Here is a 17020-nt window from a genome sequence, read left to right on the forward strand (position 1 = left end):
CGTCTCTACCTAATTAACGGCGTCTCTACCTCGTTAATGACCTCTCTACCTAATTAATGATCTCTCTACCTCATCAACAGTGTCTCTACCTAATTAATGGCCTCTGTGCCTAATTAACGGTCTCTGTGCCTAATTAACGGCACCTCTACCTCGTTAATGGCGTCCCTACCTCATTAACAGCATCTCTGCCTAATTAATGGTGTCTCTACCTAATTAATGGTCTCTCTACCTCGTTAATGGCAGCTCTATCTCATTAACAGTGTCTCTACCTAATTAATGGTCTCTCTACCTTGTTAATGACCTCTCTACCTCATTAATGGGATCTCTTCCTCATTAACCCTTTCTCTACCTAATTAACGGCGTCTCCACCTAATTAACGGCATCTGCGCCTCATTAACGCCATCTCCACCTAATTAAGGGCATCTCCACCTAATTAACGCCCCAGTTTCCGCCCCAACCACCATCCCCGGGGCACTGGGCGTGGCCCGAACGCCTGGGTCCCTCCCGGACGCCTGGGTCCCCGGCGGGTGGCGGGAGGAGGAAGGAAGCGGGGGAGGGGAGTTTTGGGGTGACAAGATGTCGGCCTCGGGTGGCGTCGGTGTCATCGGTGTCATCGCGGCCCTCATGGCGGGTACGGGGGACGCCTGGGTCCCTTCCTGGACACCTGGGTCCCCTTCTGAACTCCTGGGTCCATTGGGGTACTCTTGGGTCCTTCCCCGAACTCCTGGGTCCCCCACAAACTCCTGGGTCCATTGGGGCACTCCTGGGTCCCTCCCGGAACTCCTGGGTCCCGCTCCCGCACTCCTGGGTCCCTCCCGGAACTCCTAGGTCCATTGGGGCACTCCTGGGTCCCTCCTGAACTCCTGGGTCCATTGGGGTACTCTTGGGTCCTTCCCCGAACTCCTGGGTCCATTGGGGCACTCCTGGGTCCCTCTCCCGCACTCCTGGGTCCCTCTCCCGCACTCCTGGGTCCCTCCCGGAACTCCTGGGTCCCCCTCCCGAACTCCTGGGTCCCCCCTGAACTCCTAGGTCCATTGGGGCACTCCTGGGTCCCCCTCCCGAACTCCTGGGTCCCCCCTGAACTCCTAGGTCCATTGGGGCACTCCTGGGTCCCCCTCCCCAACTCTTGGGTCCCCCCTGAACTCCTAGGTCCATTGGGGCACTCCTGGGTCCCCCTCCCGAACTCCTGGGTCCCCCCTGAACTCCTAGGTCTATTGGGGCACTCCTGGGTCCCCCTCCCGAACTCCTGGGTCCCTCCCGGAACTCCTAGGTCCATTGGGGCACTCCTGGGTCCCCCTCCCCAACTCCTGGGTCCCCCCCCCGAACTCCCGGAACCCCCCTGAACTCCTGGGTCCCCTCTCCCGCACTCCTGGGTCCCTCCCGGACGCCTGGGTCCCCTTTCCCACGATATAGGGAAGGAAGTGGGAGAGGCGAGGTTATCACCCGCACTCCTGGGTCCCCTTTGAGTGATGGAGTTCCTTCCCCGCCCCCGCCCCAACCCGCACTCCTGGGTCCATTGGGGCACTCCTGGGTCCCTCCTCCCACACTCCTGGGTCCATTGGGGCTCTCCTGGGTCCCTCCTCCCGCACTCCTGGGTCCATTGGGGCACTCCTGGGTCCCCCCTCCCGCACTCCTGGGTCCCCCCTCCCGCACTCCTGGGTCCATTGGGGCACTCCTGGGTCCCCCCTCCCACACTCCTGGGTACATTGGGGCACTCCTGGGTCCCTCCTCCCGCACTCCTGGGTCCATTGGGGCACTCCTGGGTCCCCCCTCCCACACTCCTGAGTCCATTGGGGCACTCCTGGGTCCCCCCTCCCGCACTCCCGGGTCCATTGGGGCACTCCTGGGTCCCCCCTCCCGCACTCCTGGGTCCCCCCCCCACACTCCTGGGTACATTGGGGCACTCCTGGGTCCCTCCTCCCACACTCCCGGGTCCATTGCGGCTCTCCTGGGTCCCCCCTCCCGCACTCCTGGGTCCCCCCTCCCGCACTCCTGGGTCCATTGGGGCTCTCCTGGGTCCCTCCTCCTGCACTCCTGGGTCCCTCCTCCTGCACTCCTGGGTCCCTCCTCCTGCACTCCTGGGTCCCTCCTCCCGCACTCCTGGGTCCCTCCTCCCACACTCCTGGATACATTGGGGCACTCCTGGGTCCCTCCTCCCGCACTCCCGCGTCCATCGGGGCACTCCTGGGTCCCCCCTCCCGCACTCCTGGGTCCCCCCTCCCACACTCCTGGATACATTGGGGCACTCCTGGGTCCCTCCTCCCGCACTCCCGGGTCCATTGGGGCACTCCTGGGTCCCCCCTCCCGCACTGCTGGGTCCATTGGGGCACTCCTGGGTCCTCCCGGACGCCTGGGTTCACCCCCATGACCTCTGTGCCCCATAGCGCTGCCCCATAGCGGGGCGTTCAACATCCACCCGGCCCCATATCGGGTCCTGACCCACAGCGGCAGCAGCAGCTTCGGGCACCAAGTGCTGCGGCTCCAGGACGACCGGTGCGACGGGGGGGGGCCCGGACGCCTGGGTCCCCTGGGGGTTATGGGGCCCGGACGCCTGGGTCCCCTCCCAGACGCCTGGGTCCCCATTGGGTTGTGGGTCCCACTTGGGGTTATGGATCCCCTTTGGGTTATGAGTCCCGGACGCCTGGGTCCCACTTGGGTTGTGGGTCCCCTTGGGGTTATGGGTCCCCTTTGGGTTATGGGTCCCGGACGCCTGGGTCCCCTTTGGGTTATGGGTCCCGGACGCCTGGGTCCCCATTGGGTTGTGGGTCCCCTTTGGGTTATGGGTCCCACTTGGGTTGTGGGTCCCCTTGGGGTTATGGATCCCCTTTGGGTTGTGGGTCCCGGACGCCTGGGTCCCCTTTGGGTTATGGGTCCCCTTTGGGTTATGGGTCCCGGACGCCTGGGTCCCCTTTGGGTTATGGGTCCCGGACGCCTGGGTCCCCTTTGGGTTATGGGTCCCGGATGCCTGGGTCCCCTTTGGGTTATGAGTCCCCTTGGGGTTATGGGTCCCGTTTGGGTTATGGGTCCCGGACGCCTGGGTCCCCTTGGGGTTATGGGTCCCCTTTGGGTTATGGGTCCCGGACGCCTGGGTCCCCTTTGGGTTATGGGTCCCGGATGCCTGGGTCCCCATTGGGTTGTGGGTCCCCTTGGGGTTATGGGTCCCGGACGCCTGGGTCCACTTGGGGATGTGGGTCCCCTTTGGGTTATAGGTCTGGTTTGGGTTATGGGCCCCGAACTCCTGGGTCCCCATTGGGCTGTGGGTCCCCATTGGGTTCTGGGTCCCCATTGGGTTCTGGGTCCCGGACGCCTGGGTCCCCTCCCGGACGCCTGGGTCCCTGCCCCTCCCCCAGGCTGCTGGTCGGGGCCCCCGTGGGGCCGGGGGGTCGATTGTTCTCGTGCCACGTGGAACACGGAGACTGTCGGGAGGTGGAGCTGGACGGTGGGTCATACTGGGTCATACTGGGACGTACTGGGTCATACTGGGACGTACTGGGACGTACTGGGTCATACTGGGACGTACTGGGTCATACTGGGTCATACTGGGTCGTACTGGGTCATACTGGGTCATACTGGGTCATACTGGTCATACTGGGACGTACTGGGTCATACTGGGACATACTGGTCATACTGGGACATACTGGTCGTACTGGGTCATACTGGGACATACTGGTCATACTGGGACATACTGGTCGTACTGGTCATACTGGAACATACTGGGTCATACTGGGACATACTGGTCATACTGGGACATATCGGTCATACTGGTCATACTGGGTATACTGGAACATACTGGGTCATACTGGGTCATACTGGGTCATACTGGGTCATACTGGGACATACTGGGTCATACTGGGACATACTGGGTCATACTGGGACATACTGGTCATACTGGGACATATCAGTCATACTGGTTATACTGGGACATACTGGGGAGACTGGTCATACTGGGTCATACTGGGTCATACTGGGTCATACTGGTCATACTGGGACGTACTGGTCATACTGGGACGTACTGGTCATACTGGGTCATACTGGGTCATACTGGGACATACTGGTCATACTGGGACATATCAGTCATACTGGTTTTACTGGGACATACTGGGGAGACTGGTCATACTGGTTATACTGGGATGTACTGGGTCGTACTGGTCATACTGGGACATACTGGGTCATACTGGGTCATACTGGGACATACTGGTCATACTGGGGCATATCAGTCATACTGGTTATACTGGGACATACTGGGGAGACTGGTCATACTGGGTATACTGGGATGTACTGGGTTGTACTGGGTTAGACTGGTTATACTGGGGAGACTGGGCTGTACTGGGTTGTACTGGTTATACTGGGAGGGACTGGTTAGACTGGGTTATACGGGGAGATACTGGGTTAGACTGGGATGAACTGGGAGATACTGGGTTGTACTGGGGTATATTGGGTCATACTGGGTTGTACTGGGTTGTACTGGGTTGTACTGGGTTGTACTGGGTTGTACTGGGGTGTACTGGGTTGTACTGGGGTATACTGGGTTATACTGGGTCATACGGGGTTGTACCGGATTATACTGGGCTATACTGGTTATAGTGGGGTATACTGGGATATACTGGGAGGAACTGGGAGGGAACTGGTTTATACTGGGGGTCACTGGGCTGGTCACGTGACCCGTGACCCCTCCCCCCACAGCCAATGTCACCCGCACCAACCTGGGGATGGCGCTGACCCACTGGGGCCGTGACGTCATCGTAAGCCACGCCCCCCCATTGGCCACACCCCCTGACCACGCCCCCAGTCCCTCCCAGTTCCCCCCGCCCCATTGACCCAACTCCCTTGTTCAGGGGGGGACCCAGGCATTCGGGGAGGGGACCCAGGCGTTCGGGTTATACTGGGAGGGGACCCAGGAGTCCGGGAGGACCCCTTGGCCCCGCCCCACGCTGGCCACGCCCCACGCTGGCCCCGCCCCCAGGCCTGCGGTCCCGGTTGGTCCCGTCCTTGCGACCGGAATGTCCAGACCAGTGGGATCTGCGTCCTGATTGGACAAGAGCTGCGGCCAATCAGGAGCCTCCAACCCGGATACCAGGGTAGGACACGCCCCTCAGTCCCTCCCAGTCCCTCCCAGTTCCTGGATGGTCACGTGACCATGGCGGCCATGACACCTTCCCCAGTTGACCACCCAACTGTTGGCCAATGCCATTGGTTGCTGGGTTGGCCCCACCCCCTGATTGGCCCTGCCCCCTGTCTCTGATAGGCTGGGAGGGACTGGATAAATTGGGAGGGACTGGGATGGTCACATGACCACGGCGGCCATGACGCCCTCCTCAGTTGACCACCCAACCGTTGGCCAACGCCATTGGCCGCTGGGTTGGCCCCGCCCCTTAATTGGCCACACCCCTTGTCTCTGATAGGCTGGGATGAACTGGGAGGGACTGGGAGGGACTTGGATGGTCACATGACTACGGCGGCCATGATACTCTCCCAGTTGACCACCCAACCATTGGCCAACGCCATTGGCTGCTGGGTTGGCCCCGCCCCTTCATTGGCCACACCCCTTGTCTCTGATAGGCTGGGATGAACTGGGAGGGACTGGGATGGTCACATGACTACGGCGGCCATGACGCCCTCCCTAGTTGACCACCCAACCGTTGGCCAACGCCATTGGCCGCCGGGTTGGCCCCGCCCCTTCATTGGCCCCACCCCTCGCTCCTGATAGGCTGCCAGCGGGGGCTGGTGGATCTCGTGTTCCTATTCGACGGCTCGTCCAGCATGAGCCCCGCCCAGTTCGGGGCCATCCGGGACTTCATGGTGGACGTGATGGAGAAACTGGAGAACAGCAGCATCCGGGTACTGGGGGGACTGGGTTATACTGGGAGGGACTGGGAGTGAACTGGGATTGACTGGGAGGGGACTGGGAGTGAACTGGGAGGGACTGGGAGGGACCGGGAGGGGATTGTGGGGGACTGGGATGGACTGGGATGAACTGGGTTATACTGGGGGGCACTGGGAGGGGAGTTGGAGCCACTGGGTTATACTGGGAGGGACTGGGAGTGAACTGGGATTGACTGGGAGGGGACTGGGAGTGAACTGGGAGGGGATTATGGGGGACTGGGATGGACTGGGATGAACTGGGTTATACTGGAAGGGACTGGGGGGGACTGGGAGGGGAGTTGGAGCCACTGGGTTATACTGGGAGGGACTGGGAGATACTGGGAGGGACTGGGAGGGAACCGGGTTATACTGGGAGATCCTGTGAGGGAACTGGGAGACACTGGGAGATATGAGATGAACTGGGAGGGACTGGGAGGAACTGGGAGTAACTGGGTTATACTGGGCTATACTGGGATGGAATGGGAGGGAACTGGGAGGGACTGGGAGGCACTGGGAGATACTGGGAGGGAAGTTGGAGCCACTGGGTTATACTGGGAGGTAACTGGGAGGGACTGGGATATACTGGGAGGAACTGGGGGGAACTGGGAGGGACTGGGAGACACTGGGTTATACTGGGAGGGACTGGGAGACACTGGGTTATACTGGGATGGACTGGGATGAACTGGGCTATAATGGATTATATGGGGTTGGGGAGGAGCTATGGGGTGTGGGGAAGGGCTATAATGGGGTTATAGAAGATTGGGAGGGACCCAGGAGTTCGGGAGGGGACCCAGGAGTTCGGGAGGGACCCAGGAGTTCGGGAGGGACCCAGGAGTTCGGGAGGGGACCCAGGAGTTCAGGAGGGGACCCAGGAGTTCGGGAGGGACCCAGGAGTTCGGGAGGGACCCAGGAGTTCGGGAGGAGGACCCAGGAGGGTGTGGGGAAAGGGCTCCAGGGCCCCTATAGGCCTTATAGACCCTATAGAATCCATATGTCCCAGTTCGCCGCCGTCCAGTTCTCCAGCGACATCCAACCCTGTTTCTCATTGGCCGATTACGCCGCTTGGCCCCGCCCCCGGGACCTACTTAAGGGGCTGATGCAGCTGGGGGGCCTGACGGACACATTTACAGCCATCAAATACGTCGTGTGAGACCCATAGATACCCCATAAGCACCCTATAGGGACCCCTGACCCTGCCCCATAACCTGCCCCATAACCTGCCCCATAAGTGCCCCAAATCTGGCGTTTTTCGGCCATTTTTTGGCCTCTTGGGGCCCAAATCGATGAGGTTGAGGTGGTTGATACTGACCTATAATTGACCCATATTGACCCATAACCACCCCATGGAGACCTCAGAGCATCCCCTATAACCTGCCCCACCCCCCTGCCCCATAACCTGCCCCATAAGTACCCAAAATCTGGGGTTTTTCAGCCATTTCTTGGCCTCTTTGTGCCCAAATGATGAGGTTGAGTTGGTTGACGTTGACCCATGATTGCCCAATAACCACCCTATAACTGCCCCATATTGACCCATAACCACCCCATATCTCACCCATAGCGACCCCAGGCCCTGCCCCATAGCCTGCCCCATAGCCTGCCCCATAAGTGCCCAAAATCTAGTGGTTTTCAGCCATTTCTTGGCCTCTTTGTGCCCAAATTGAAGAGGTTGAGTTGGTTGACGTTGACCCATGATTGCCCAATAACCACCCTATAACTGCCCCATATTGACCCATAACCACCCCATATTGACCCATAACCGCCCCATATCTCACCCATAGCGACCCCAGGCCCTGCCCCACCCCCTGCCCCATAGCCTGCCCCATAAGTGCCCCAAATCCCATAGTTTTAGGCCATTTTTCCCCCTTTTCGTGCCCAAATTGATGAGGTTGAGTTGGTTGACGTTGACCCATGATTGCTCAATAACCACCCCATAACTGCCCCATATTGACCCATAACCGCCCCATATCTCACCCATAGCGACCCCAGGCCTTGCCCCACCCCCTGCCCCATAGCCTGCCCCATAAGTGCCCCAAATCCCATAGTTTTTGGCCGTTTTTTGTGCCCAAATTGATGGCGTTGAGTTGGTTGACGTTGACCCACGATTGCCCAATAACCACCCTATAACTGCCCCATATTGACCCATAACCACCCCATATTGACCCATAACCACCCCATATCTCACCCATAGCGACCCCAGGCCCTGCCCCACCCCTCTGCCCCATAACCTGCCCCATAAGTGCCCCAAATCCCATAGTTTTTGGCCATTTTTCCCCCTTTTCATGCCCAAATTGATGACGTTGAGTTGGTTGACGTTGACCCATGATTGCCCAATAACCACCCTATAACTGCCCCATATTGACCCATAACCACCCCATATCTCACCCATAGCGACCCCAGGCCCTGCCCCACGCCCTGCCCCATAGCCTGCCCCATAAGTGCCCAAAATCCCATAGTTTTTGGCCATTTTTTGTGCCCAAATCGATGGCGTTGAGTTGGTTGACGTTGACCCACGATTGCCCAATAACCACCCTATAACTTCCCCATATTGACCCATAACCGCCCCATATCTCACCCATAGTGACCCCAGGCCCTGCCCCATAGCCTGCCCCATACCCTGCCCCATAAGTACCCAAAATCCAGTGTTTTTCAGCCATTTATTGGCCTATTTGTGTTCAAATTGATGAGGTTGAGTTGGTTGACGTTGATCCGTAATCACCCAATAACCAACCTATAACTGCCCCATATTGACCCATAACCGCCCCATATCTCACCCATAGCGACCCCAGGCCCTGCCCCACCCCCTGCCCCATAGCCTGCCCCATAAGTGCCCCAAATCCCATAGTTTTTGGCCGTTTTTTGTGCCCAAATCGATGGCGTTGAGTTGGTTGACGTTGACCCATGATTGCCCAATAACCCCCCTATAACTGCCCCATATTGACCCATAACCACCCCATATCTCACCCATAGCGACCCCAGGCCCTGCCCCATAGCCTGCCCCATAGCCTGCCCCATAAGTGCCCAAAATCCAGTGTTTTTCAGCCATTTCTTGGCCTCTTTGTGCCCAAATCGATGAGGTTGAGTCGGTTGGTGTTGACCCATGATTGCCCAATAACCACCCTATAACTGCCCCATATTGACCCATAACCGCCCCATATCTCACCCATAGCGACCCCAGGCCTTGCCCCACCCCCTGCCCCATAGCCTGCCCCATAAGTGCCCCAAATCCCATAGTTTTAGGCCATTTTTCCCCCTTTTCGTGCCCAAATTGATGAGGTTGAGTTGGTTGACGTTGACCCATGATTGCCCAATAACCCCCCTATAACTGCCCCATATTGACCCATAACCACCCCATATTGACCCATAACCACCCCATATCTCACCCATAGCGACCCCAGGCCCTGCCCCACGCCCTGCCCCATAGCCTGCCCCATAAGTGCCCCAAATCCCATAGTTTTAGGCCATTTTTCCACCTTTTCGTGCCCAAATTGATGAGGTTGAGTTGGTTGACGTTGACCCATGATTGCCCAATAACCCCCCTAGAACTGCCCCATATTGACCCATAACCACCCCATATCTCACCCATAGTGACCCCAGGCCCTGCCCCATAGCCTGCCCCATACCCTGCCCCATAAGTACCCAAAATCCAGTGTTTTTCAGCCATTTATTGGCCTATTTGTGTTCAAATTGATGAGGTTGAGTTGGTTGACGTTGATCCGTAATCACCCAATAACCACCCTATAACTGCCCCATATTGACCCATAACCGCCCCATATCTCACCCATAGCGACCCCAGGCCCTGCCCCACCCCCTGCCCCATAGCCTGCCCCATAAGTGCCCCAAATCCCATAGTTTTAGGCCATTTTTCCCCCTTTTCGTGCCCAAATTGATGAGGTTGAGTTGGTTGACGTTGACCCACGATTGCCCAATAACCACCCTATAACTGCCCCATATTGACCCATAACCACCCCATATTGACCCATAACCACCCCATATCTCACCCATAGCGACCCCAGGCCTTGCCCCACCCCCTGCCCCATAGCCTGCCCCATAAGTGCCCCAAATCCCATAGTTTTAGGCCATTTTTCCCCCTTTTCGTGCCCAAATTGATGATGTTGAGTTGGTTGACGTTGATCCGTAATCACCCAATAACCACCCTATAACTGCCCCATATTGACCCATAACCACCCCATATCTCACCCATAGCGACCCCAGGCCTTGCCCCACCCCCTGCCCCATAGCCTGCCCCATAAGTGCCCCAAATCCCATAGTTTTAGGCCATTTTTCCCCCTTTTCGTGCCGAAATTGATGACGTTGAGTTGGTTGACGTTGATCCGTAATCGCCCAATAACCACCCTATAACTGCCCCATATTGACCCATAACCACCCCATATCTCACCCATAGCGACCCCAGACCCTGCCCCATAGCCTGCCCCATAGCCTGCCCCATAAGTGCCCAAAATCCCATAGTTTTTGGCCGTTTTTTGTGCCCAAATCGATGGCGTTGAGTTGGTTGACGTTGACCCATGATTGCCCAATAACCACCCTTTAACTGCCCCATATTGACCCATAACCGCCCCATATCTCACCCATAGCGACCCCAGGCCCTGCCCCACACCCTGCCCCATAGCCTGCCCCATAAGTGCCCCAAATCCCATAGTTTTTGGCCGTTTTTTGTGCCCAAATCGATGGCGTTGAGTTGGTTGACGTTGACCCATGATTGCCCAATAACCCCCCTATAACTGCCCCATATTGACCCATAACCACCCCATATCTCACCCATAGCGACCCCAGGCCCTGCCCCATAGCCTGCCCCATAGCCTGCCCCATAAGTGCCCCATTGGCAGGCACCAGACGTTCTCGGAGGCCGCGGGTTCGCGTCCCGGCGCCCGACGCGTCCTCATCATCGTCACGGACGGCGACGCCACCGACAGCGACACGGGCGGCGTGCGCGACGCCGAGGAGCGTGACGTCATCCGCTACGTCATCGGGGTCAGCCAATCAGCGCCCGGGGCTCTGAGTGGGGGCGGAATTTGGGCGAAATTTGGGTGAAAATTGGGTGAAATTTGGGCGAAATTGGGGCGAAATTGGGGCAAAATTTGGGTGAAATTTGGGTGAAATTTGGTCGAAATTTGGTCGAAATTTGGTTTAAATTGGGCCAAAATTGGGCCGAAATTTGGGTGAAATTTGGATGAAATCTGGGTGAAATCTGGGCGAAATTTGGGCGAAATTTGGGTGAAATTTGGGTGAAATTTGGGTGAAATTTGGTCGAAATTTGGTCGAAATTGGGCCAAAATTGGGCCGAAATTTGGGTGAAATTTGGATGAAATCTGGGTGAAATTTGGGCGAAATTTGGGCGAAATTTGGGTGAAATTGGGCCAAAATTTGGGTGAAATTTGGGTGAAATTTGGATGAAATCTGGGTGAAATTTGGGCAAAATTTGGGCAAAATTTGGTTGAAATTTGGTCGAAATTTGGTCGAAATTGGGCCAAAATTGGGCCGAAATTTGGGTGAAATTTTGATGAAATCTGGGTGAAATTTGGGCGAAATTTGGGTGAAATTTGGGTGAAATTGGGCCAAAATTTGGGTGAAATTTGGGTGAAATTTGGATGAAATCTGGGTGAAATTTGGGCAAAATTTGGGCAAAATTTGGTTGAAATTTGGGTGAAATTTGGTCGAAATTGGGCCGAAATTTGGGTGAAATCTGGGTGAAATCTGGGTGAAATTTGGGTGAAATTTGGGCGAAATTTGGTCGAAATTGGGCCGAAATTGGGGCAAAATTTGGGCGAATTTTGGGCAAAATTTGGTCGAAATTTGGTCGAAATTGGGCCAAAATTGGGCCGAAATTTGGGTGAAATTTGGATCAAATCTGGGTGAAATATGGGCGAAATTTGGGTGAAATTTGGGTGAAATTTGGGCAAAATTTGGGTGAAATTTGGTCGAAATTGGGCCAAAATTTGGGTGAAATTTGGGTGAAATTTGGATGAAATCTGGGTGAAATTTGGGCAAAATTTGGGCAAAATTTGGGTGAAATTTGGGTGAAATTTGGTCAAAATTGGGCCAAAATCTGGGTGAAATCTGGGTGAAATCTGGGTGAAATTTGGGTGAAATTTGGGTGAAATTTGGGCAAAATTTGGGTGAAATTTGGTCGAAATTGGGCCAAAATTTGGGTGAAATTTGGGTGAAATTTGGATGAAATCTGGGTGAAATCTGGGTGAATTTTGGGTGAAATTTGGGTGAATATTGAGTGAAATCTTGGTGGAATTTGGGTGAAATCTGGGTGGAATTTGAGTGAAATCTGCGTGAATTTTGGATGAAATTTGTGTGAAATCTGGGTGATATTTGGACAAAATCTGGGTGAAATTTGGGTGAATTGTGGGCAAAATCTAATTGAAATTTGGATGAAATTTGGGCAAAATCTGGGTGAATTATGGTTGAGTTTTGGGCAAAATTTGGGTGAAATCTGGGTGAAATTTCAGTGAAATTTGGGCAAAACTTGGGTGAATTTTGGATGTAATTTGGACAAAATCTGGGTGAAATCCGGATGAATTTTGAGTGAAATTTGGGCAAACTTGGGTGAAATTTGAAAATTTGAGTGAAATCTGGGTGAATTTGGGACGAAATTTGGGGCGAATCTTGGACAAAATCTGGGTGAATTTTGGGGTGGATTTTGAGTGGATTTTGGGTGGATTTTGGGTGAAATTGGGGCAAAATTGGGACAAAATTGGGAAAAAATTGGGACAAAATCTGGGTGAATTTTGGGGTGAATTTTGGGGTGAATTTTGGGGTGAATTTTGGGTGGATTTGTGGTGAATTTTGGGTGAATTTTGGACAAAATCTGGGTGAATTTTGGGGTGAATTTGGGTGAAATTTGGGGTGAATTTTGGGTGAATTTGTGGTGAATTTTGGGTGAATTTTGGACAAAATCTGGGTGAATTTTGGGATAAATTAGGGTGAAATTTGGGTGAATTTGTGATGATATTTGTGGTGAATTTGTGGTGAATTTGTGGTGAATTTTGGACAAAATCTGGGTGAATTTTGTGGTGAATTTTGGGGTGAATTTTGGGTGAAATTTGGGTGGATTTGTGATGAATTTGTGGTGAATTTGTGGTGAATTTTGGGTGAATTTTGGGTGAATTTCGGACAAAATCTGAGTGAATTTTGGGCTGAATTTTGGGTGAATTTTGGGTGAATTTTGGGTGAAATTTGCGTGAAATTAGGGTGAAATTTGGATGAATTTTGGGGTGAATTTTGGGTGAATTTTGGGTGGATTTGTGATGAATTTTGGGTGAATTTGTGGTGAATTTTGGGTGAATTTTGGGTGAATTTCGGATAAAATCTGAGTGAATTTTGGGCTGAATTTTGGGTGAATTTTGGGTGAAATTTGGGTGAAATTAGGGTGAAATTTGGATGAATTTTGGGTGAATTTTGGGCGAATTTTGGGCGAATTTTGGACAAAATCTGGGTGAATTTTGGGGCGAATTTTGGGTGAAATTGGGCTGAAACTGGGATTTCACCAATGCCCCAAAACCCCCTTTTCCCACCCAAATTTCCCCAGATCGGCCACAACTTCAACAGCCCGGACACCGCGCGGCTACTTGAGCCAATTCGCCTCGGGCGCCGGATTCGTGCGGGTGCTGGACGGATTCGAGCGCCTCCGGGGGCTGTTCCACGAGCTCCAGGACAAGATTTACGGCATCGAAGGTTTTTCACCCCAAAATCCACCCCCAAAATTGCCCTTATTGGCCCCGTTTTGCCCCATTTCCCCCCTTGGTTTGGCCACAATTCCCCTTTTTTGTTCCAGTTTTTAACCCCAAAATTCCAGGGGTTTTAACCCCCAAATTTCCACCATTTTTGGTTTTTAACCCCCAAAATTCCACATTTTTAACCCCAAAATTCTGTGGTTTTAACCCCCAAAATCCCAGCTTTTAACCCCCAAAATTCCATGTTTTTAACCCCAAAATTCCATGTTTTTAACCCCAAAATCCCATGTTTTAAACCCCCAAAATTCCATGTTTTTAACCCCAAAATTCCAGTTTCTAAACCCCCCAAATTCCACTTTTTTAACCCCAAAATCCCAGTTTCTAACCCCCAAAATCCCAGTTTCTAACCCCAAAATCCCATGTTTTAAACCCCAAAATCCCAGTTTTTAACCCCAAAATCCCAGGTTTTAACCCCAAACTCCCAGGTTTTAAACCCCCAAAATCCCAGTTTCTAACCCCAAAATTCCAGGTTTTTAACCCCCAAAATCCCAGGTTTTAACCCCAAAATCCCAATTTTTAACCCCACAAAATTCCATATTTTTAACCCCCAAACTCCCAGTTTTCACCCCCAAACTCCCAGTTTTTTAACCCCCAAATTTCCACCATTCTGGCTCTTTAACCCCCAAAATCCACCCCCAAAATTGCCCTTTTTGGCCCCGTTTTGCCCCATTTCCCCCCTTGGTTTGGCCACAATTCCCCCTTTTTTGTTCCAGTTTTCTAACCCCAAAATCCCAGGGTTTTTAACCCCAAAATCCCAGTTTTTTAACCCCCAAATTTCCACAATTTTTGGTTTTTAACCCCCAAAATCCCAGTTTTTAGCCCCAAAATCCCAGTTTTTAACCCAAAATCCCATGTTTTTTATACCCCCAAAATTCTATGTTTTTAACCCCAAAATTCCATGTTTTAACCCCCAATATTCCATCATTTTTGGTATTTATCCCCGAAAATCCCAGTTTTTAACCCCAAAATCCCATGTTTTAAACCCCCCAAATTCCATGGCTTTATCCCCCAAAATTCCATGTTTTTAACCCCAAAATTCCATGTTTTTAACCCCCAAATCCCAGGTTTTTAATACCCAAAATCCCAGTTTTTAACCCCAAAATCCCATGTTTTAAACCCCCAAATTCCATGGTTTTATCCCCCAAAATTCCATGTTTTTAACCCCAATATTCCACAATTTTAGCCCCAAACCCCCCAAATTCCCCATTTCCCCCCCTGGTTTGGCCACAATTCCCCCTTTTTTATTTGCCCAACTCAGGCACGAGTGACTGGAACCGGTTCCACCTGGAGCTGAGCGGCAGCGGGATGAGCGTCGGCGTCGTCAACGTGAGATTTGGGGGCAAAAAGGCCGATTTTGGGGTTTTTTGGGGGGGGGAGCGAGATTGGGGGGTTGGGGGGTTAAATTGGGGCAGTTTTGGGGGGGAAATGGGGAATTTGGGGGGTTTGGGGGGGGAAAAAAGTGGGATTTTGGGGGTTGAAAAACTAAAATTCGGGGGTTAAAACCCTGGAAATTTGGGGTTTAAAACTGGGATTTTTGGGGTTAAAAACAGGGATTTTGGGGGTTTAAAAACTGGCATTTTGGGGCTTAAAAAACTGGAATTTTTGGGGTTAAAAAACCTGGAATTTTGGGGAAAAAAAATGGGATTTTGGGGTTTATCAACTGGGATTTTGGGGTTAAAACATGGAATTTGGGGTTAAACTGGGATTTGGGGGTTTATCAACTGGGATTTTGGGGTTAAAACGTGGAATTTGGGGTTAAACTGGGATTTGGGGGTTCACAGAGTGGGATTTTGGGGTTAAAACATGGAATTTGGGGTTAAACTGGGATTTGGGGGTTTATCAACTGGGATTTTGGGGTTAAAACATGGAATTTGGGGTTAAACTGGGATTTGGGGGTTTATAAACTGGGATTTTGGGGTTAAAAACTGGGATTTTGGGGTTTATCAACTGGGATTTTAGGGTTAAAACATGGATTTTGGGGTTAAACTGGGATTTTGGGGTTAAAAACGGGGATTTTGGGGGTTAAAAACATAGAATTTTGGGGGGTTAAAAGATGGAATTTTAGGGTTAAAAACTTTGAGTTTTGGGGTTAAAAAACTGGAATTTTGGGATTAAAAACGTTGATTTTTGGGGTTAAAAACAGGATTTTGGGGGTTTAAAAACTGGCATTTTGGGGCTTAAAAAACTGGAATTTTTGGGGTTAAAAAACCTGGAATTTTGGGGAAAAAAAATGGATTTTGGGGGTTTATCAACTGGGATTTTGGGTTAAAACATGGAATTTGGGGTTAAACTGGGATTTTGGGGGTTTATCAATTGGGATTTTGGGGTTAAAACATGGAATTTGGGGTTAAACTGGGATTTGGGGGTTTATAAACTGGGATTTTGGGGTTAAAACATGGAATTTGGGGTTAAACTGGGATTTGGGGGTTCACAGAGTGGGATTTTGGGGTTAAAACATGGAATTTGGGGTTAAACTGGGATTTGGGGGTTTATCAACTGGGATTTTGGGGTTAAAACATGGAATTTGGGGTTAAACTGGGATTTGGGGGTTTACAGAGTGGGATTTTGGGTTAAAACATGGAATTTGGGGTTAAACTGGGATTTGGGGGTTCACAGAGTGGGATTTTGGGGTTAAAACATGGAATTTGGGGTTAAACTGGGATTTTGGGGTTAAAAATGGGGATTTTGGGGGTTAAAAGCATAGAATTTTGGGGGGTTAAAAGATGGAATTTTAGGGTTAAAAACTTTGAGTTTTGGGGTTAAAAAACTGGAATTTTGGGGTTAAAAACGTTGATTTTTGGGTTAAAAACAGGGATTTTGGGGGTTTAAAACATGGGATTTTGGGGTTAAAACCTGGAATTTTGGGGTTAAAAACATGGAATTTTGGGGTTAAAAAATGGGATTTTGGGGTTAAAAAAATGGGATTTTGGGTCAAAAATTGGAATTTTTGGGGTTAAAAACTGGATTTTGGGGTTAAATACCAAAATTGTTGAATATTGGGGGTTAAAATCATGGAATTTTGGGTTAAAAACTGGGATTTTGGGGTTAAAAACTGGGATTTTGGGGGTTAAATACCAAAAATGGTGGAAATTTGGGGTTGAAAAACTGGATTTTGGGGTTAAAAACATGGAATTTGGGGGGTTTAAAAACTGGAATTTTGGGGTTTAAAAACTAGGAATTTGGGGTGAAAAACTGGGATTTTGGGGGTTAAATACCCAAAATTGTGGAATATTGGGGGTTAAAACGTGGAATTTTGGGGTTAAAAGCCTGGAATTTGGGGGTTAAAAAGTGGAATTTTGGGCTTAAAAACATGGAGTTTTGGGGGATGAAAAACCTGAAATTTGGGGGTTTTAAACCTCCTAAATTACAGAATTTTGGGGCTTAAAACCTGAAATTGT

General features: G+C 51.8%; 2 protein-coding genes across 2 annotated transcripts in view; both read left to right on the forward strand.

Annotated features, from left to right (window-relative positions):
- The first annotated feature begins 472 nt into the window (after positions 1-472).
- On the forward strand, positions 473-14980 carry LOC110356149 (integrin alpha-L-like). Its single transcript, XM_065044288.1, has 10 exons — positions 473-631; positions 2385-2493; positions 3351-3439; positions 4684-4742; positions 4964-5078; positions 5708-5838; positions 6863-7008; positions 10707-10851; positions 13418-13563; positions 14881-14980. Exons 1-10 carry the CDS (start codon positions 577-579, stop codon positions 14888-14890), a joined length of 1005 nt encoding a protein of 334 aa, XP_064900360.1. The 5' UTR covers positions 473-576; the 3' UTR covers positions 14891-14980.
- The window catches only part of LOC135576924 (integrin alpha-L-like), a 25009-nt gene continuing 22916 nt past the window's right edge, over positions 14928-17020 (forward strand). Inside the window, exon 1 of the mRNA XM_065044266.1 lies at positions 14928-14961. Within this exon, the coding sequence (XP_064900338.1) occupies positions 14928-14961 (34 nt within the window). The remainder of the gene's footprint in view (positions 14962-17020) is intronic.

Source organism: Columba livia, chromosome 35 (genome assembly GCF_036013475.1).
Source record: "Columba livia isolate bColLiv1 breed racing homer chromosome 35, bColLiv1.pat.W.v2, whole genome shotgun sequence".
Classification (NCBI taxonomy): domain Eukaryota; kingdom Metazoa; phylum Chordata; class Aves; order Columbiformes; family Columbidae; genus Columba; species Columba livia.

Excerpts from the sequence above, each read along its gene's own strand:
- LOC110356149 (XM_065044288.1), top strand. The coding sequence starts at position 577 with ATGTCGGCCTCGGGTGGCGTCGGTGTCATCGGTGTCATCGCGGCCCTC. Across the intron at positions 5,839-6,862 it reads TGGAGAACAGCAGCATCCGG|TTCGCCGCCGTCCAGTTCTC; the intron begins GTACTGGGGGGA and ends CATATGTCCCAG. Across the intron at positions 7,009-10,706 it reads ACAGCCATCAAATACGTCGT|GCACCAGACGTTCTCGGAGG; the intron begins GTGAGACCCATA and ends CCCCATTGGCAG.